General features: G+C 42.8%; 1 protein-coding gene across 5 annotated transcripts in view; it reads left to right on the plus strand.

The window, feature by feature from the left end:
• The window catches only part of Ilrun (inflammation and lipid regulator with UBA-like and NBR1-like domains), an 81289-nt gene that overhangs the window by 27405 nt on the left and 32508 nt on the right, over positions 1–21376 (plus strand). For all 5 annotated transcript variants that reach the window (XM_048451177.3, XM_085679902.2, XM_085679899.2 and 2 more), the window contains exons 2-3: positions 1719–1873; positions 7526–7723. In XM_048451177.3, the coding sequence (XP_048307134.1) occupies positions 1719–1873; positions 7526–7723 (353 nt within the window). The remainder of the gene's footprint in view (positions 1–1718; positions 1874–7525; positions 7724–21376) is intronic.

A 21376-nucleotide genomic window follows, 5' to 3' on the forward strand; every position in this document is an offset into this window, starting at 1 on the left:
GATAGGGACGCTTGCCATCAAACCTTATAACTGGAGTCTGATCCCCAGGAATCACATGATTGAGTGAAAAAACTGACTCCCACAGGCTATTTCTGATTGCCACATGTGCACCATGGCGCGCACACACACACACACACACACACACACACACACACACACACACACCTATACATGCATGAGTAGAGTTGTAGCAGTAGCAGGCTTTCTTTGGGCCACCAACCAGCACCCAAATCATGACATGGAGACTTATTATTAGTTATGAATACTCAGCCTTATCTTATGCTTGTCCCGTTAGCACCTAAAACTTAATTTAACCTTTTTCTTTTATCTACATTTTGCTTATGGCTTTTTATTTTTCTTTCATTCTGTATGTTCTACTTTCCTGCTTCCTCGGTGTCTAACTGGCTGGCTAGCCGGTCCTGGGCATCTCCCTTTATTTCTCCCTCGTTCTCTTCTTTCATCTCTAGCCTAGATTCCTCCTCCTACTTATTCTGTCTGCCCGCCAACCCTATCTATCCCTCTACTGCCTAGTTTTTTATTAGATCAGTCAGGTGCCTTAGGCAAAGCAACACATCCTTGCATCATTGAACAAATGCAGCATGAAATATTGTAACACAATCTGGGAGGTGGTGACACACAGCTTTAATCCCAGCACTCAGGAGGCAGAGGCAGGTGGATCTCTGTGAGTTCGAGGCCAGCCTGGTCTACAGAGCTAGTTCCAGGACAGGCTCCAAAGCTGCACAGAGAAACTCTGTCTCAAATAAATAAATAAAAGGCGGTTTTAACACATCTTTGCCCTATTAAAAGTAATATTCCACCACAGCAATAGTGATCTGATAACCTCTGTGGAATTCCTTCAGGGGAAAGCAACACATGAGTATTATAATGTAGCATTATAAAAACCCAGAGTCAGATATTGGGGTACAACCTAAAGGTCAGAAAAGCAAAACAGCCAGCCATTGGCTCTTAACCTCCACCTCAGTCCAAAATGGCATTTGTCCTCCAGGAGTCTCAGAATGAGACTGTATGTAAGAGCTGTCTTCTCCCATTTTATATTCTCCTCTAGGGCTGGGATTAAAGGTGTGTGTCACCACTACCTGTTCTATAGGCTGACCAGTGGGGCTATTTTACTCTCTGATCTTCAGGCAAGCTCTATTTATTAAAATACAAATGAAATATCACTACATATTTGTAAACAGAGACTGAGTGATGGTTTCCCAGCCACTCAGATCCAAATAATCACACAGAAACTTTTATTAATTTACAACACTGTTTGGCCAGTAGCTTAGGTGTATTCTTAGCTAGCTCTTAATATCTATTAATCTGTGTATCAGCACGAGGCTTTGGCCTACCTGTAAGGTTCTTGCATTTTTTTCTCCTTCGGCAGCTACGTGGCATCTCCCTGACTCTGGCTTCTTTCTTCCTGCATTCTTTTTAGTTTCTGCTTAGCTTTATTCTGCCCAGCCATAGGCCGAGGCAACTTCTTTATAACCAATGGTAATGAAACATATTCACAGAGAGGAACATATAAAGAAGGGAATCACACATCACATGTTGGTCCTGATTTTCCATTGTTTCTCAACAGTGATCAGTGAAGGCTTGGATGGTAAGAGCTTTGGGCTCTGTAGTCAACCCTTAGAAAGGGTTTTCCTTTGTTTTGACAGCTCATTTAAATATCCTTTCGACAGGACTGAAGGCTTTTGTCTTTTTATCTATAGGAACTTACAAGCAGCAATTGGCGCTTATTATGACTTTGAGAGCCCAAATATCAGTGTGCCCTCAATGTCCTTTGTTGAAGACGTCACCATAGGAGAAGGGGAGTCTATACCTCCTGATACTCAGTTTGTAAAAACATGGCGGATCCAGAATTCTGGTAAGTATAATGAGAATTTCTATGTTGATTGGTTTTTAGTTTGTTTGATTGTTTTTTAATAGAATGAGAAGGGAATGACTTCAATGTTCTGAGTTTTTTCTTGTACACAGTATGTAGTATTTTTTTACACTGGCACAATGACCATATGCCAGTGAACTGTCATAGAATAAAAAGAAGCTTAGTCTATTGCTGCATCCAGACACAGTCTAATACTCATTTGCTGCTAGAAACTAGGCTTGTGTGTAATATTGTCTCCAACTGGAGTTCGCTGTTCTTCCACTTCCAATCTCATGAATACTCATCCTCCTCAGCAGCCAGAGAAGGTGCTTCCTTGACTAGTGCAGGTTGGTTGGAAGAACTGTGGTCATTGGCTCCTCGGAAGTTCATTCCTGTGCAGCCACAGGACTCTCAGAAATTGCACTTGGTATGCAAGTATTAAGACCACCATGAAAGTATTAAGACCACTATGAGGTATTAAGACCACTTTGAAAAATGGGGTAAGGAGTGTGGGAATTTATTCAGAAGAGTCATTTTAATAAAATACATTGTAAATTAGCACAGCGGTACAGGTGTAATCCTAGCACTCTGGGGCAGAGGCTAGAGGATCACTGCAAGTTTGGGGCTGGTCTGGGCTACGTAATGAAATCCAGATCAACCAGAACTACATAGTGAGACCCAGTCTCAGACAAGCATGAACACTGAAAGGTGACCGAGTAAGCACATCTTTTGACTTGTTGGTGCATAAGTTGATCATAGTTCTTTGACAGTAGACCTGGTTATGGTATGGTAGGTTCAGTGTCTCTTACTATCTGTTGCTTGTTAACTTCTTTGAGTTCTTTGAGTTCTTATCTCTGTCCTATCTAGTGGAGGTTTGTGCTTCCTGGCTGAAGATGCTTTTTAACTTACTTAGTAGTGAAGAGAAAGCCTGAGCTGTGGATACTAGGCAGAGAGTGGTACTCAGCTGAGGGGAGTGTGTGAGTGCTGTCTGTTATGGTGATTTGATGTGAGATGACATAAGGTGACTTAGGGGACCCAAGCAGTCTTTTTTTTAAATTAATTTATTTATTTATAAAAAATTTCCACCTCCTCCCTGCCTCCCTTTCCCCTCCTCCTTTCCACCTCCCCCTCCCTCTCTTGTCCTAAGAGCAGTCAGGTTTCCCTACCCCGTGGGAAGTCCAAGGTCCTCCCCCCTCCATCCAGGTCTATAAAGGTGAGCATCCAAACAAATCAGGCTCTCACAAAGTCAGTCCATGCAGTAGAATCGAAACCCGGTGCCATTGTCCCTGGCCTCTCAGTCAGCCTTCATTGCCAGCCACATTCAGAGTGTCCAGTTTGATCACATGCTCCATAACTCCCAGTCTAGCTGGCCTTGGTGAGCTCCCATGAGTTCAGTTCCAGTGTCTCAGTGGGTGGACGCATTCCTCGTGGTCCTGACTTCCTTGCTCATGTTCTCCCTCCTTCTGCTCCTCATTTGGACCTTGGAAGCTCAGTCCAGTGCTCCAGTGTGGGTCTCTGTCTCTATCTCCATCCATCGCCAGATGAGGGTTCTAGGGTGACACCAAGCAGACTTTTAAATTACTTTTTTGGACTTGGTTTCCTTTTTAGTTCTTTGTAATTTAGTTCATTGTCATGGGGCAACTCTGGCTAATGCCTGTTTTGTATGTTCTGTGAGCCCTGGCTCCCCGGTTGTCACAGCAGTATACTGTTTGGAGGCTTCTGGTGACACAGGAAAATGCTCACGTTTTCTGGTTTTTGTTTTTTTTTCTTTAAATTCTCAGCCAAGGTTTGTTTTGGGTTTTGTTTGTTTGATTTTTGCTTTGCTTAATTTCTATTTCACCTTGAAATTTCCCTGTTTTAAATCACAGAAATCTTTCTAGTTCACCTTCATGTTTCTTCTCAGAATTAGGCAAACTTAACATTATTCACTAAAAATGTTTTCAAACATACATGTAGGGCTGGAGAGATGGCTCAGCGGTTAAGAGCATTGCCTGATCTTCCAAAGGTCCTGAGTTTAATTCCCAGAAATCACATGGTGGCTCACAACCATCTGTAATGAGGTCTGGTGCCCTCTTCTGGCCTTCAGGCATATACACAGACAGAATATTGTATACGTAATAAATAAATATTAAAAAATTGTTTTTAAAAAACATACATGTAGTTTTCTATTGGTTAAATACTCTTCCACCCCAAGGCAGGGTTTCTCAGTGTAGCCCTGACTGTCCTGAAACTCATTCTGTAGAGCAGGCTGGCCAAGAACTCAAAGATCAAAAAGTTCGACCTACCTCAGCCTCTGAGTATTGGGATCAAAGGCGTGAGCCATCACCACCGGCAAGTAATACGTTTTATTTCATTTATTTTGTATTAGGGGTGTGCACGAATGCCACAACACATGTGGAGTCAGATCTCTCCTTTCATCACGTAGGCCCTGGGAACTGAGCTTGGTTTTCAGGCTTGGGACAGGCACCTTTTACCCACTCGGCCATCTCACCAGCCACTTTTTCATTTGTTTTAAAACAAGGTCTTAATGTATAGCCCTGCCTGGCCTACAACTTGGAGTTTGCCTGCTCGGCTATTTATTTGTTCTTTGTTTTGAGACAGGGTCTTACTGTATAGTGCAGACTAGCTGTTAGTATACCATCTCCCTGCCTCAGCCTCCTTAGTTTGGGTTATAGACGTGGACTACTACAAGGCTATATTTAAGAGGCTGAGGAAGCTGCTGTGCTGTTAATCCCAATACTTGGAAAACTGAAGATGGGAAGTTGTTGAATACCAAGCCAGCCTCAGCAAGAGAAAGGGAGGGAGGGAGGGAGGGAATCAAGCAAGGCAGAAAGATGGAGGATAGTTAGTGTTTCAAGACAACAAAACTTGATTTGTTACAGAATAGCTATTCTGCTTTCTGTAGAGGCTGATGTCTGTCATTAACTCAGGAGGAGATAGCTCTGCAGATGTGGAGAAGTGGGGGAAGTTGTCTGTGATGTTTAAAGTAACAGGTCAGAATTCCAAAGCTGCCTTTCACCTTGACCTAAAACACTATCGGACTGAGTACTGTTGGCTTGCAGCACTTCCGTGTCTGACTTTTGAAAGTCAGTTCTTGTATCTGAATTCTTCTTGAAAAGTTGGACAGCAATTGCTTGAGATTTTATTCTTCAAGGTACTCTGCACAGAAAAGGCTTTCATTCTGAGAGTTGTTCAAGCCGGTGTAGTATAGCTTCATACCTGCAACCTGAATGCTTTCCATTGACTCGGGAACTTCCTCAGCATTGGCGTAGAAATAGGGTAGGTAGGCACCTGCTATTGATAGTCTCTGTCATTCATCTGCTTTTGGAGAAAAGTGTTTGCTGGGAGAGTTAAATACATAGTAGTTGTCGTGGCACCTCTTGTTTTAGGTACTTGACTAACACACAATGGATCAGATAACGTAATAACTGCATGTAGTTGTTCCAGTAACTTCCCCAGAGGGTTTAACTGTCATGTATTTGAAACCAGCCCTTTGATATTTAGCTATGTTGATGCATACTTGTAGGATTGAGTTGTTTTGTTTTGTTTTTTGTTTTGTTTTGTTTTTTTGCTATAGAAACTTTGGAAGACTTAAAATACAGAGTTTAGGGTTTAAATTAGAAATATTTTCTATAAAGATATAAGTAGGGGCGGGACTGGCAAGGTGGCTTAGCAATTAAGAGCACTGTCTGCTCTTCCAGAGAACTTGGGTTCAATTCCCAACACCTACATGGCAGCTCACACCTGTCTGTAGCTTCAGTTCCAGGGGATCAAACACCCTCACACAGACACACCTGCAGGCAAAACACCAATGTACATAAACTAGATCATTATTAAAAAAGGTATAAGAAAGACTCATGTGGCTTGGCTGGTAGAATTCACTTTGAATGCACAAGGCCTGGGTTCAGTCCCCAGCACTGCACGCACGTACGCACACACACACACACGCACGCGCAAACACACACACACACACAAGAAATGTAAGTAGACAGATTTTTATTTATTTATTTTTGTTAGCTCTTCCAGTTTCTCAGTTTTTCCAACAAGGATTAACTACAGTTGGCAGCAGTCTCTTGTGACTGTTTCGGCTGTGGTTGTTACATGAAAGTGGCTTGAGTGTGCTCACAGCTGCTTGTGTGCTTTGTGCTTCATAGAAATGAAAATGAAACTAGACCTCTGAAAGGAAGTTGAAAAATAACAACTGTTCCCTCTCTCCCTCCCTCTTGAGACAAAGTGTCACCGTGTAACTGGGATTGCAAGATTGTCCTGTGGCCACACACACACACACACACACACACACACACACACACACAGAGTTTTCTTCTTCAGATATTGAAATACTTTATCCCTTCTTTTCAGGCTGATTACAGAGAGGATATTTCCCTGAGCTCATTAATCACAGTTTAGCATTGTTAGCTGTAGGAAGGAACTTCTGTCTGTCTCCATGGAGCAGCTTCCACACACCAGAGTTAATGGGGAACCTCCATGGGGTTTGTCTTCTGCAGTGACTTACGCATGTTCTTTGCATCTCCAAACTACTATAGCCACAGAGCTACGGCCATGTCCAGGCTTTCTAGACCTACTGGATAACTTCCTTTTGATCTACCCACCTTCCTTCTTTCCTTCTCCCTCCCTGCTAAGATTTATTTATTTATTTTAAGAATGTGAGTGCTCTATCTGCATGTACAACTTTATGGCAGAATTTATGCCAGAAGAGAGTATTTGATCCCGATAGAAATGGCTGTGAGCCACCATGTGGTTGCTGGGAATTGAACTCAGCACCTTTGGAAGAGCACCCACTGCTCTTGACCTCTGGGTCATCTTTTCAGCCCCTCCCTTTGGTTTTTCTGATGTTATTATCTCAAAATTAGTACACTGCAGGGTGGTGGGTTGTTCTTGTTTTTTGTTTGTTTATTTTAAATGTGATATTCTGTGATAATAGAGCATTACTGCCTTAATATATGGAAGTTAATTTCCAAAATCATAAAGCACATATGAGTTATCCTTTTGTTCTAGAAAAACCTGTTCATGTATATGAGATAACCAAACAATAGTAACAGATCTCTAGACCAGTGACCCTCAACCTTCCTTTTCCGAGACTCTTAATACAATTCTTCATATTGGGGTGACCTCAACCATAAAATTATATTCATTGCTGCTTTATAACTAATTTTGGTACTGTTATGAATTGAAATGTAAATATCTTATATTTCAGATGGTCTTAGGCAACCCCTGTGAAAGGGTCGTTTAATTCCCAGGTTGAGAAATGTGCTCTCTCTCTCTCTCTCTCTCTCTGTGTGTGTGTGTGTGTGTGTGTGTGTGTGTGTGTGTGTTTGTGTGTGTACACATGCACATTTGTGGGTGCCAAGGACAACTTGAAGGAGTAGATTTCCTCCTATTGTGTGAATTCTGAGGGCAGATTGAGTTCACTCAGCTTTGCAGTATGTACCTTTTGCCCACTTGCCCACTGCCCTGTTCTTCCCACCTTCAGTCCCATTTGCTGAGTCATATGAAACATTGTGTTGCTCCGTGGTGTGTGGGCAGATGTGCACATGTGTGTGAAGAGGCCTCTTCCTCAGCTCAGTAAGAAACTCCAACACAGGACTGCTGATTTCCTAACATTCTTTTTTTTTTTTTTCTTTTGCTTGAACTCAGGGTCAGAGGCCTGGCCTCCAGGGGTTTGTCTTAAATATGTCGGGGGAGACCAGTTTGGACATGTGAACATGGTGATGGTGAGATCACTAGAACCCCAAGAGATTGCAGATGTCAGTGTTCAGATGTGCAGTCCCAGCAGAGCAGGAATGTATCAAGGACAGTGGCGGATGTGCACTGCTACAGGACTCTACTATGGAGGTGAGTATGTCCTAATGCAAATGAATTAGGCAGCACCTGGCAAGTTCACATTGTTGCTTACAAAACTAATGAATGTGTAACAATAGCACTGTGGCCTCATGTTACCCATGCAGGTAAATGCCATGAAGTTATTGACACATTGGTCAAGTCTAGTGCACTTCCTTTTACCCTAGAAATTTAAACTTCAGTGGAGTATATGAGATACACTTGCATTGTAAATAACCATTTACTGAGGGTGCTGACTTCACTGTTTAATCCCATAGTGCTGTCAATACTGACTGCAGGCCTCGTGATCACCTCCTCGTAATCGTGATGTAGATCAAAGAGCGCACAAAATGTGGGTGTTCTTCCAGCCCCAGGGACTTGACCTAGTGCTGACACCTCTTGGCCCTCCCTTCATTGCCTCACTTTTTAGACAGGGATGCATACTCTACATTTTCTAGTCGTGCTCCAACCCTATGCGCACTCCACAGTAAGTTGTTAATAGCAACTGCCCAACCAGTTGCCAAATCGTAGCCGCCAGAGTCTGCACACTGCCTGACCCTAGTATCCTTAGGTACCTCACTGCACATGTTTCTTAAAAGGTAAGGTCCTGTTTCTTCTCCTCTTTGCTTAGTTGCATCTTTACCCCGAAATTACTGCCTTGTGAGCTGGATCCATTTGGTCCTGCTGACCTCATGCACCTTGTGGTGTCAGCTGCTCCCAGTTGTCTGCCCAGGATGCTCACATTCACCTCTGTAGCCAGGACCTGTTTTCTGGGCTTCAGGTTGTAACTGATTATGTACAGAACACCTGGATATTTTGTCGATTCAGATTTTAAAATTTCCTGCTGCAATATCCTGTGGTAATAAGGCCAAAACCCTGGATTGGACATTTGTTCTCCCCACCTGTAATTAAGAAATTACAGGGCTGGAGAGATGGCTCAGTGGTTAAGAGCTTTGCCTGCTCTTCCAAAGGTCCTGAGTTCAATTCCTGGCAACCACATGGTGGCTACAACCATCTGTGATGAGATCTGGTGCCCTCTTCTGGCCTGCAGGCATACATGCAGACAGAATGTTGTATACATAATAAATAAATAAATATTTTTTTAAAAAAAAAGAAATTACAAACTGATTCCTACTGGTTCCTCTATATCTTGTGCCTTTGAAGGGAGTTCTTGACTGGCCTGGAAAGTAGTGGGACCTTTGGAGTTATATCAGTCATCCTGGAGGTCATGGTCTCCTAGTCAGCCCATGGAAACAGGTGTTTTTACAGACTGAGAGATGTTAGTGGTAGAAAGAATGTTTTATTGTGTTCCATGACACCATTGCTCTGCCTGGGCCTCCTGTAATACAACCAAACTCCTTGGCAGAAGATGAAAACTTAGCTTACAGCCTGGCTGACTCCCCAAAGGTGTCCCTGAAGATGCCCCGCGGTTGTTTTTCTGTGTCCTCACTCGTGTTCTTGTTTGAAACCTTTCTTTCCACCGAATTTCTGCTCACACTCACGGCCTAACACCATCACTGTCCATTATTGCCTGCCCCTTCCTACTTCCCCTACTGCCCCAGGAAATTCACTGGCCCTTTCCCAGTCAGTCCCACCTATATTATTTCATTTTCTGTGGATGGGTGTTTTCATGCAGTGTCTTTTGGAGACCAGAAGAGGGCATTGGCTCCCAGGAACTGCAGTTAGGGGTGGTAGTGAGCCATCATGCCAGTACCTTTGAGACAGGGTATGGTTTACACAAAGCCATTCTGCCTTCTGCCTTCTGCCTCCAGTTCCCAAGGGCTCTGATGACAAGCATGTGGTACCACCTCTACTAAATTTTGTCTTTCCATTTCTCCTTCTCTTCCCTGTGTTGGGGATAAAACTTCATCTCTTCCCCAAACCCTGTCTTTTTTAGTTCAGGCTTCAGACTGTTATAACTCTGCATATAACCCAGACTGGCACTAAACTCTTTTTTTTTAAATATTTATTTATTTGTTTGTTTGTTTGTTTATTTATTTATTTATTTATTTATTTATTTATTTATGTATACAACATTCTGTCTACATGTATGCCTGCAGGCCAGAAGAGGGCACCAGACCTCATTACAGATGGTTGTGAGCCACCATGTGGTTGCTGGTAGTTGAACTCAGGACCTTAGGAAGAGCAGGCAATGCTCTTAACCGTTGAGCCATCTCTCCAGCCCCCTAAACTCTTTTTTTAAAAAGATACTTAAATTTTTGTTTTGGTTTGTTTTGGTTTGGTTTTGATTTTTGAGACAGAGTTTCTCTGTGTATTCTGACTGTCATGGAATTCGCTCTGTAGAATTAGACCAGGATGCTCTCAAACTCACAGAGATCCACCTGCCTCTGCCTCCCAAGTACTAGAATTAAAGGCGTACGCCATCACCGTCTGATTAAAAAGATATTTGTTGCAAGGAGCCTGCTTGTTTGTCCTGGCCACTTAGCCTCGAAATAATCACACAGAAATTGTATTAATTAAATCACCGCTTTACCCATTAGCTTTAGCTTCTTATTGGCTAACTTTTACATCTTAAAAGTTAACCTTTGTATTGCCGTGTGGCAGTGGCTTACTGCCAAAGATTTGGCATGTCTGACTCTGGCGGGGGCTCCATGGCTTCTTTCTGACTCTGCCTTTCTTCTCCCAGCATTCAGTCCAGTTTTTACTGCCTAATTCTGTTCTTCCCTGCCACAAGCTCAAAACAGTTCTTTATTCATTAACCAATAAAAGCAGCACATAGACAGAAACACCAGATATTTACCTTTTTTTAATTTTTATTTTTGAGACAGGGTTTCTGTATAACTTTGGAGCCTATCCTGGACTAGCTAGCTCTTATAGACCAGGCTGGTCTCAAACTCACAGAGATCCGCCTGCCTCTGCCACCTGAGTGCACCACCACCACCTTTGGCGTAAAGATATGTATGTGTGCCTGAGTGTGTGTGTGTGAGAGAGAGAGATAGATATCATGTGCATGCAAGAGCCCTTTTAGGTTAGAAAGAGTTGTCAGATCTTCTGGGACTGGAGTTACAGATGGTTGTGAGCGTCACTGTGGGTCCTGGGAAACCCAAATCTTTTGTAAGAGCAGCACACACTCTTAACCACTGAGCCAACTCTCCAGCTCCGGCATTGAACTCAAAGGATCCTCTTTGCTCAGACTACCAAATACTTGGATTATAGATGTGTGCCCTGTGCCCTTCTTAGTATAGCTTTTACTTTGTCTCTTTATAAATTTTGTTTTGTTTTACAGCAGGATTTCTCGATGTAGCCCAGGCTTGCCTTGGCTTGTAGTGATCCTTCTGCTTGTACCTTTCAAGTACTGCAGTTTCAGGTGTGTGTCCCCACGCCTGCTCTATGCTCGGTTTGTTTTGTCTTGTTTTCCTCGAACATGCTGCAACTTAGTGAAGTTTAAAATGAATATCTCTGTTATTAGATGAGAACTAGTAATGTCAGTGGCTGTGTTGCTGACTTGTTGTGTTGCTCTGACATAAACATTTGTCTCACTGTTTCAGAGGGTGCCAGTAGGGTAGGTCATGGTAGGGAAGGCATGACAGTTGGGCCATTCTTCCATGGTTGGTGCCTTTGGTGACATCTTTTGCATATTTTGGCTCATCAGGACAGAGATGAACCAGACTGCTCTTCAGAGGCCCACCGTTAGTGGTTTATGTGCTGGTGTGTGTGCCACTACCATGCCTTCTTCCAGTTCTCCCGTCCTGTAGCACATCTCCATTAGTCATGTGGTGTGACCCTCTACTTCCTCTTCCCTCACCCAGAGTTCAGATGGCTGTGGCTTGAAAGAAACCTGCATCCACACAGCTGTCTGAATCTTCAGTCTCCAGCCACCTACTGTTGTACTTGGCACCTTTTCTGGCTCTTTTGCCCCTTTTCTCACTGTGTAGCTTGGGAGCTTGGGTTAACTTGAAATTCTTCCAGTTTTCCTGCTGAGTTCTGGCATTATGTGTGGGTCACCATCCTAGTGCTGGTTAATGTGTGGGCAGCTGTCCTAGGCTCCTTTTCACTTGTTAACCCTCCTTTAGAGCATTCTTCATTTTGAGCTAGTGGAATGGCTCAGTGGGGAAAGTGCTTGCACCTGGGAGCTGACTTTTATACCCATAACTGACACACATATGCGAAGTAATGAACCAACTATTGGAAGTAGTCCTTTGACCTCCATGTGCATGCTGCACTACTGGGGCATGTATGCACCACACACATACACTAAATAAGTACAATTATTTTCATTCTTTTTGGAAAAAGAATACACATATTCTTTTTGGTTTGGTTGTTTTTTTAGACAGAAAGAATCTCAGTGTGTAACCTTGACTGTCTAGAACTCACTGTGTAGACTAGGCTGCTCCTGAATTCACAAGTAGCCTCTATTATCTTGGTGTGCACTACTGCGCGCGTGCACACACACACACACCTTAAAATTTATTTTTTATGTACATGTGTGTTTTGCCTGCATGTTGTGTACTGTGTGTGTGTGCCTGGTACTCTTGAGAGGCCAGAAGACATCATATCTCCATGGAACCAAAGTTATAGGTGGTTGTGAGCTTGAGTGTGGTACTAGGGACTGAACCCAGGTCCTCTGTAAAAGCAGCCAATATTCTTAACCCCTGAGCTGTCTCTTTGAACCCTAAAAAATTCTGTTTACTGTTCTTTAGACATCTTCCCTGTAAGATGCTCAGTATCCAATATCAGGTAGGAACAGCTCTTGAATTAAAAACACATAGTTTGGTTTTTGGTAGAAATAATATCATAAAGTGATGCAGGCTGTGTGAAAAGTATTTTAGAAGAGACATTTAAAGTTATAAATGAAATTTAAAATTTTCGAGTTTTTCTGAGATTGGGTTTTGCGGATTGAGAGAAGGAAGCCTGCCTCCAGGTGTGCTGTCACCAAGTGATTAAGGCTGATCAGATCTGCTAAGTCAAAGGCAGTGTGAAACGGTCTTCCTCTTCAGAGAGTAGAGGGAGGAAAGGATGCAGTTTTATTACAGTCTCAAAAATGAAGTATATTTAAAGTTTAAAAAAAAGGAAAAAGAAATCACTGTGTTTCTCAGACAAACCTTCATCCAGAAATGTAGATGGATATGTTCTGAACTCCGTGACTGTGATGTAGAGATGTAGATGAATAAGTTCTGAACCTCTATGACTATGGAAAGGCAAGTCATACGAAGCAGTGACTTTTGTGTGGGGCAGTGGCTAACCGCATGCTTGTGTGCCTGAGTTTGAATCCTTGAAAGCCTCCCTATCACTGAGCTGAGCAGCCCCAACTGATGGTGAAAGTATTTCTTTTGTGATTGCCCCACTACATTACAGTCCCCACCCACAGAGGATTTAGTAGAAGGGCCTTGATGTTTTGAGTTTGTAGGGTTGATTGTTTGCTTTTGTTGTTTGAAACAGGGTTACTCTGTTTTGTAGTCCTAGCTTTCCTGGAGCTCACTGTCTAGACCAAACTGGCCTCAAACTCACAGAGATGAATCTCCTATTGCTGACTCCCAAGTACTGGGATTAACAGTGTGTCATCGTCCCAGCCCCCCATGATGTAATTTGAATACAGCACCATCACCCCTGTTGTGGCAGAGTCACCTAGTGGAACACTATAGTGCTCAGGGTTCTGAATTTAAGGTAGTGGTGGTTTCTTTTAACTTACAAGCTGGTTTGTACCTGTGTTTTGTTTTGGTTTGGTTTGGTTTTTGTGTGTGTGTGTGTGTGTGTGTGTGTGTGTGTGTGTGTGTGTTTGTTACACAGGTCTCACTGTGTAGCCCTGGACTCCTGGACCATGTAAATCAGGAGCCTTAAGCTAACAGGCAGCTGTCATCCGAGCTAACTGAATACATTGAATGTATGATGCATCCTCATTTCAGAAACTCTTATAGGTGGGAAGAATTCAAACTTAAATGCATACAAAGTTTTGTTGAATTATTTTGCAGTGGGAATTCCTAGTAAAACTCCTTCTATATTCTTGTCCCAGATCAGACAGTCAGAGGTTCTTCAAACAGCCTGAGGCTGTCACAATTGCTTCGGCATTCGGTCTTGGTGTGACTCTTGGCATGACTCGTCTGAGTCAGTACATGGGGCTTTTGAACTTGATCCAAGATCTTGGTCTGCAGTGTAGATTCCTGCTTAGAACGTGACCATTACCTTAAGGTCACACACACACCCGCCCGCCCGCCCGCCCGCCTGCCAGCCAGCCTGCCAGCCAGCCTTTAGGTTAAAGGTGGGTCACTGAGGGAAGGCTTGTAGTCTTTTCCTGTCATGGTGGTTGACACCAGCTGTATATGTGCTCTTGGATTTCAGTTAGAAATCAGTTAATTCCCTGCTTGTCTTTTTTGTTTGAGTTTTTGAGACAGGGTCTTTCTATGTATCCCTGGCTCTCCTGGAACCCAGTATGTAGACCAGGCTGACCTCAAAGGCATAAAGATCTGCCTGCCTCTGCTGGGATTAGAGGCATGAACCACACCTGGCTTAGCTGTCTTGTGCTTTTTTTTTCTCTTTTTGTCTTGAAAGAACTTGTGCTTTCCTGCCTATGCAAAGGGAATGCCAAGATGAAGCTCTCACCCTCGGCAGGAAGGCCATGCCCACATCCTTGTCAGGCTGCTTGGGGAGTTTACCTGACTTTTAGTTTGACATGATCTAGAAGACTTTAAAGTGTTGGTATAGTAGCACTTAAAGTCAGTTTTCCTTTTTCCGTTTCTTTTTTATATTTATAAATTAGAAGTGTTTGCTAAAAGAGATCTTTTACTTAATGGTTTTTTATATATAATTTTTCTTTATTCATTTTGTATATTTATTTCTGCCTGTATGTGTGCCTTCAGGCCAGAAGAGGGTACCAGATGGTTGTGAGCCATCATGTGGGTGCTGCGAATTGAACTCTGGTCTTCTGGAAGAGCAGCCAGTGCTCTTAACCTCTGAGCCATCTCTCTAGCCCCAACTTGAGATTTTTTTTAGTGTCCTCCTGAACTGGTGAGATGGCCCCTTGAGTAAAGATCTTTATCACCAAGCCTAATAACCTGAGTTCCATTTCCTGGATCCTCTGTGGAAAGAGAGAGCTGTTCTGCAAGATGCCTCTAACTTCCACGTGCACACCGTGGCATGTGTACATCTTATACACACATAATAAATGAATTTTAAGATGTCATTTTTAAAACATGCTTAAGAATGCATTCTGTTTATTTCAGCATAGTATCATTTCACTATGTGACCCGCTAATGGTTTGGTGTGTAGGACAGAGCCCCTCCTTATACATTCTACCAACCTTTTTTGGTGAGGAGGATAGCCTCTGGGGATTCATTTTCTGCTTGATGCAAGGCACAGTTCTGAGGCCAGGTGGTAGTGACACACACCTTTAATCCCAGCACTCGGGAGGCAGAGGCAGGCAGATCTCTGTGAGTTGGAGGCCAGCCTAGTGTACAGAGCTAGTTCCAGGACAGGCTCCAAAGCTACACAGAGAAACTGTCTTGAAAAACCAAACCAAACCAAAACAATCTCTCCACCACCGAAAACAATAACAACAAACTTCTACAGAACTTGCAAATTAAACAATTTGGCCTGGAGTTTTTAAGTTTTCATTTGTCAGTTGAATTTATTTTCCTAGATGATGTCATTTGTTTTGTGTGACTCTGGCCTGAAGGCACTAGTCCTCTCAGCTACTTGTCAGTTTGTGTGCTGTCCTGCTGCCCTTCCAACACGTGTGTCTGATGATAAATCCCCTTTCAACCTTGGTACTGTCGACTTCCCTTCTCTTGATAAACTTGTCAATTTTATTGGCCTTATCAAAGTCAGCAGCTGGTTTTGTTCATTTTTCTATATTTTGTTTTCAGTTTTGTAAATGTCTCTGTTGATTTTATTTTCAGATAGGGTCTTATATTTGTAACCTGGTTAGCCTTAAATTCACTGTGTAATCAAGACTAACTTTTAATACTGATGCTCCAAAGTATTTGAATTACAAAGGTATGGCTCAAGTAGTTTAATGTATTTATACTCTTCATTTTCCTGCTTGGTTTATTTTGTTCATTGGTAGTTTCTAGAAAGTGTAAGTCCTGGAAGTAAGTGTAAGATTGAGAGGTCTGTATAATGTAGTTGTTTAGTACTGTTCACCCTGAGCGCTGTGTTAGGTACATCCTACAACTTTCAAAATAGTGTGTTTTCATTCTTATTCAAGTCAAGTATTCTCAAATTTCCCTAGAGGCTTCCTGTTTGACTCACAAATTATATAAAAATGTGTTGTGTAATTCCCGCATTAGAAATGTTCTTGTTACCTTGTTTAGAGGCCTCCAGTTGAATTCCTCTGTGGCCAGAGACCAAACTGTTATCCTTTTTAAATTGTTGCTGCCTTTTAATCCACCACTATTGGAATCAGTGGCTATCTGCAGCAATTGAGCGCTAGAGCCGCTGCCTTCAGGCACCAACCCTTTAGCTCTACTAAGGGAATTTATCTAAATCTCTGTGTCCTGCCCCGCCCCCCCCCCCCCCCCAAGAACTCTAGTCTCAGCCTTTAATCCCAGCATTCCAGGAATTCAAGGACAGCATGACCTACAAGAGCTAGTTCCAGGACAGGCTACATAGAAACCCTGTCTTGAAAAAAAAAACAAAAACAAAAAGATAAAAACCAAAACCAACCAACCAAACAAAAGAACTAAAGAACTTTATACTCAAAGGTTTAGGTGGAATTCTGCTCCTCAGAGAGGCTGGATAGCAAGCAAGTAGCTCAGTTCCTTTCCTGCATTTCTCCAGAAGCACTTGAGCTTCTCCTCGTCCCCCACCCCTAAAAACCCTTCTCTACCTCTTCCTGTCAGCTAGTTGCTGACGCAGCCTCCTGTCCACAGGTGAATTTATTTAATCAAACACATCTTTGCATTATTAAACAAATGTTCCAGAGCATAAACAAAAGTAATACACCTTAAAATAATAATTTTCTTTAATCTGCATATAGCATGATTGAGACAAGTTTATGACTGGAATATGGTGGTAAGTTGATTCCCCATTCTGACAACCTTTTGTCTTTTTTAAAAAATAATTTATTTAATTTTTATTTTGTGTGTATTAGTGTTTTGTTTGTATTCATGTCTGTGTCTGGGTGAGGGCGTCAGACCCCCTTTAACAGGAGTTACAGACAATTGTGATCTGCTTTATGTAGCTGCTGGGAATTGAACACAGATCCTCTGGAAGAGCAGCTAGTGCTCTTAAATGCTGAGCCATCTCTCCAGCCTCCCTTCTGTCTTTTAATTTATATGTTTATGCCATTCGCTTTAATAATACATGGAGTATATGGCTTGTCTTAGAAAAGTATTCTGTTATGGATATAAGCACAGTTGATGTATATCTTCCCACTTAGTACTTTCTTCTTTCTGAGTTTTTTGTGGTGTAAGGGCTTGAGAAAACTTGAGGGTGGGGGGGATTTCCTTTGCTAGACAAACCCTCTCCCAGTGAGCAAGCTACCTATAGTGTTTACATTTATGTGTTTAACATTAAAAACACTTAGATTTTTAGGTTTGTTGTCAGTTTGTAGTTATTTATGGTTTCTCCTGCCAACACCGTTGACATTTTAGAACCTTTCTTGCTGGTTATTAAGTACTTCATGAGACAGTTTGGTTTAGGGTGTGGCCCAATGGTAGAAACTTTGCCTAGTATCTCCAGGGTCCCAGGTTTGATTCCCAGCCCTGGAAAAAGCAAAACAAGTTATTGGTTATATCCTATTTCCATAGGATTGATACGATTTTTCTATTGTTGTTAAAACACCATGGCCAAGGCAACTTTTATAAAATAAAATATTGAGTCTGGCTTACAGTTTCACAGTGTTAAGAGTCCTTGACTGAGTGAAGGGACGGCTTGGAACCTACATCTTGCTCCATAGCCATAAGGTAGAGGGAATCTCATGACTCTTTTTGAAATCTCAAAGCCCCATCTGATTCCTGTGACACATATCCTCTATTAGGGCCACATCCTCTAATCCTGCCAACATGGGGAGTAAGTATTCAACTAGATAAGCCTATGGGAGCCATGTTCTTCCAAACCTCTTCATCAGATAAAGTACCGTGGTAGTTCTTTCTGTTTGGTAGAGAGAAGGATATTGATGCAAGAGCTTGTTTAGCCCAGGCTGGCCTTGAACTCACCAAACAACTAAGGATGATAAAGAGTTGATTCTCCCATAGGTATATGTCACCACACCAAGCTTGTTCTGTTTTGAAATAGAGGGTAATGAACTAATACACACATTTTAGTGTATTAGTGCATCACAGTCTTGTTTCGCCGTCCTGTTTCCTTCCGCTCTTAGTATTGACAACCATGAACTCCTCCTTGTCAACAGGCACTGCTGCCTTTCTCCCTGCAGCCCCTGTCTGCATGGCGGCACCTTTCCTGCAATCCCAAAGCATATAAACTGTCACTAAAATATGTTCAACATATCAGAAAAGAGTCTGGGATACTTGCTGAGTGAACAGATAGGATCTACTTGGTTCATTTGTAGTTTATTATTATTATTATTTATTCTTATTATTTCTCCTCTTACACTACAGAAAGAGCATACGTCACAGCATTCAGATTTGAATTCATTTAGATTGATTTCAGGAATGCAGTAATTACTGACCTGTAGAAAGTAGTACCTTTCAGTGACTCTGTTTCTATATCCTGAAAGCAAATGAGTACCCACCTCCCAGGATGTTTAGAGAATTAGGGACATTGGTGACCCTCTTAGGAATTCATACTGTTGTATAAAAAGGAGTAGCATTTGCATTCTGATAACCATATATTTTGGCTTCTGAAGGCCCATGGATGTTGGAGTAACTCTAGGCCTCTGAAGTGATGATAAAAGTGTTTCCCACCTCTTGGGTTGCATTGACCTATATATGTGAGATTCAGTGTCATGTGCTAGCAAACATTAGAGATTAGAACTGTGAGATGTACGTTCTGGGTCAGCAGGATTTCCTTACCTGAGACCTTAACTTCAGGGAGGAGTGAGGGAATGTGCACTTTAACCACCTCTAGCTCTCTTCTTCTTTCTTCTCCCCCCCTCCCCCCTTAGACAGGGTTTCTCATGTAGCCCTGGCTGTCCTGGAACTCACTCTTGTAGACCAGGCTGAACTCAAACTCACAGAGATCCGCTTGCCTCTGCCTCTCGAGTTCAGGGATTAAAGGCGTGTGCTACTACTACTTGACTCAGCTCTAGCTTTCTATATAGACAGAGCTACAGCCAGTTGTACAGGAAAAACTATGGAGTGCTAATGGAACCACAACCAGGGGTAAAAGCTCACTAGAGATGGACCCGCCTGTAGGGCTGTAGATGCTTCCGTTTCACTGTCCTCTTCCCCACCTCCTGCTTCACTGCACTGCCAGCTCCCATGGAGAGAGCTCATCAGAACCAGGTGATCCAGCAAACACATTGGAATTACTGGACGGGGAAATTGTTATTTTGTGTGAGACCGAGTCTCATTGTGTATCCCAAGTTGGCCTGTGGCAATCCTCCTGCTTCAGATTTCCAAATGCTGAGATTGCAGGCATATACCACCACGCCTAGCTCAGACCAGTGCATACTGTGTGTGCTGAGGGATGTGGGAGGGCACAGTGACTGCTGAGCGGTGTGAGCAGAGCTTGAAGACTCGCAGAATGAGGGAGGGAGAAATGCAATGGACACAGCTCAGAAAAGAATCCGGGCAGAAGGCTACTCATCAAAATTCTGGAACCATAGAGGAAAGAGGAAGAGGGCTGAAGACATCCCTGAGCAATAAAGACCACTTGCCACACCTCCCGAGCACCCAAGTTCAGTTCCCAGCACTCATATTGGGTGCTCACAGCCTATTATGTCTACTCCAGGGGATCTCATACCCTCTCCTGACCTGAAGTCACAGTACATGTTTGATCCGTACAAATACATAATGTTTTCCCCCACTAGTCTGTTGTTTGAAAATGTCTTGGAAAAATTTCAAGTCATGCTTTGTCAGTTACCCATTTGTTATGTGACTTTTCACCCTTGTTTGCAACTTGGTACATTGTAAATAACCAGATTGTTCTTCAGCATGTTTAGAATAGAGAGGTGTCGCAGTATACGTGGGGATCTGTTCTGGCCTCATTACCTGCTTCTTGGGTTTCTCTTCTTTGACCAGATGTGTACACACACACACACACACACACACACACACACACACACACACACACCCCAGACCTGCAGACGTAGTTGTCAACGTTCCCATTCTGAAGGCGCCATATCTATAAGCCTTTCGGCTCAAGTTTTCAGACAGAGAGCACAGAGGGACAAATCAGTTCAGTTTCACTTGTGTCACCACAACCCCTCTACATAATACATCTTTAAAAACAAAACCGTAAAGGGACTATGTGCCTATGTGCCAGTCACACAAGGTAGAAAAGAAACAGACACTGAGAAAAAAGAAACAAGATAAGTGGTGATAGCATATGCCTTTAATCTAGTTACTTGGGAGACAGAGACAGGTGATTCTTTTGAGGCCACACTGGTTACAGAGTGAGTTCCAGGACAACCAGGGCTACACAGAGAAGCCCTGTCTCATAAAACAAACAAAAGACAAAACAACAACTTAAAAAAAAAAACGAAGAAAGAAACAAACAGAATCAGTAAAGACTGGGAAATTCCACAGTTAATGTCAGATACCAAACACAGGCCTAGGAAGCATGGGCAGTCCCAAACAAGTCCCCAAAGGGGAAGGAAAATGTTGCAAGAGATTGCTAGTTTATTTCCCCAACCGCCTTGCAGTTCAGACCTGAGGTAGGCAGGGCTCACGTCCACCATCTTGCTTCTAACTTTCACTCTTGGTGGCTCTGTAGAAGTTAGACCTGCCATGCCAGAAATGTGGACCACTGGACCATGGCGCCACACCTCTTTACTCCAGCATTTAGGAGGCGGGCAGCTGGATCTCTAAGCTCAAGGCCAGCCTAGTCTATGGACAGAGAAACCTTGTCTCAAAAAAAGAATGAAAGAACGGAAGAGAAAAGAAATATGTAAACCTGAGGGATAATTTAGGTTCTCTCTCTCTCTTTCTGCATTTATAGTGTGAGTGCATGGTTGTATGTGCTTGCATGGACAGAGACCAGAGGTCTATTTCAAGTGTTTTATTCTGTTGTGTTTCCTATGAGGTTGTGTTGGTTTGTTTGTTTTGTTGTGAGTCCCTGCCCCCGCAGACAGGGTCTCTTTACAACCTTCCTGGCTGTCCTGAAACTCACTCTGTAGACCAGGCTGGCCTTGAACTCAGAGATCCACCTGCCTCTGCCTCCCAAGTGCTGGTTTGGTTTTTCGAGACAGGGTCTCACTGTGTATCCCAAGCTGACCTAGAAGTCACAGAGGTCTTCTTGCCTCTGCCTTTGGAATCCTGGAATTAGGTGAAGCCATACACCATTTCTCCTAGCCCATTTTAAGTTTTTAGATAGTCTCTCATTGACTCTGGAACTTACCAAGTCAGCCAGCAAGCTCTAGTGACTCACCTGTCCCTACCTTCTGCATCCCACACATAGCTTTTAAATGGGTACTAAATCCAAACTCAGGTCTTCATGCTTGCCATGTAAGTTTTTTATTCTATATTTTATTTATTATTTTCGAGACAGGGTTTCTCTGTATAACAGTCCTAGCTGTCCTGGAACTAACTCTTGTAGATTAGGCCGGCCTTATTTTATTTTTAAGAGTTACTTGTGTGTGGTTTGTGTTCT

Source organism: Myodes glareolus, chromosome 18 (genome assembly GCF_982192425.1).
Source record: "Myodes glareolus chromosome 18, mMyoGla1.1, whole genome shotgun sequence".
In the NCBI taxonomy this organism is placed as follows: Eukaryota; Metazoa; Chordata; class Mammalia; order Rodentia; family Cricetidae; genus Myodes; species Myodes glareolus.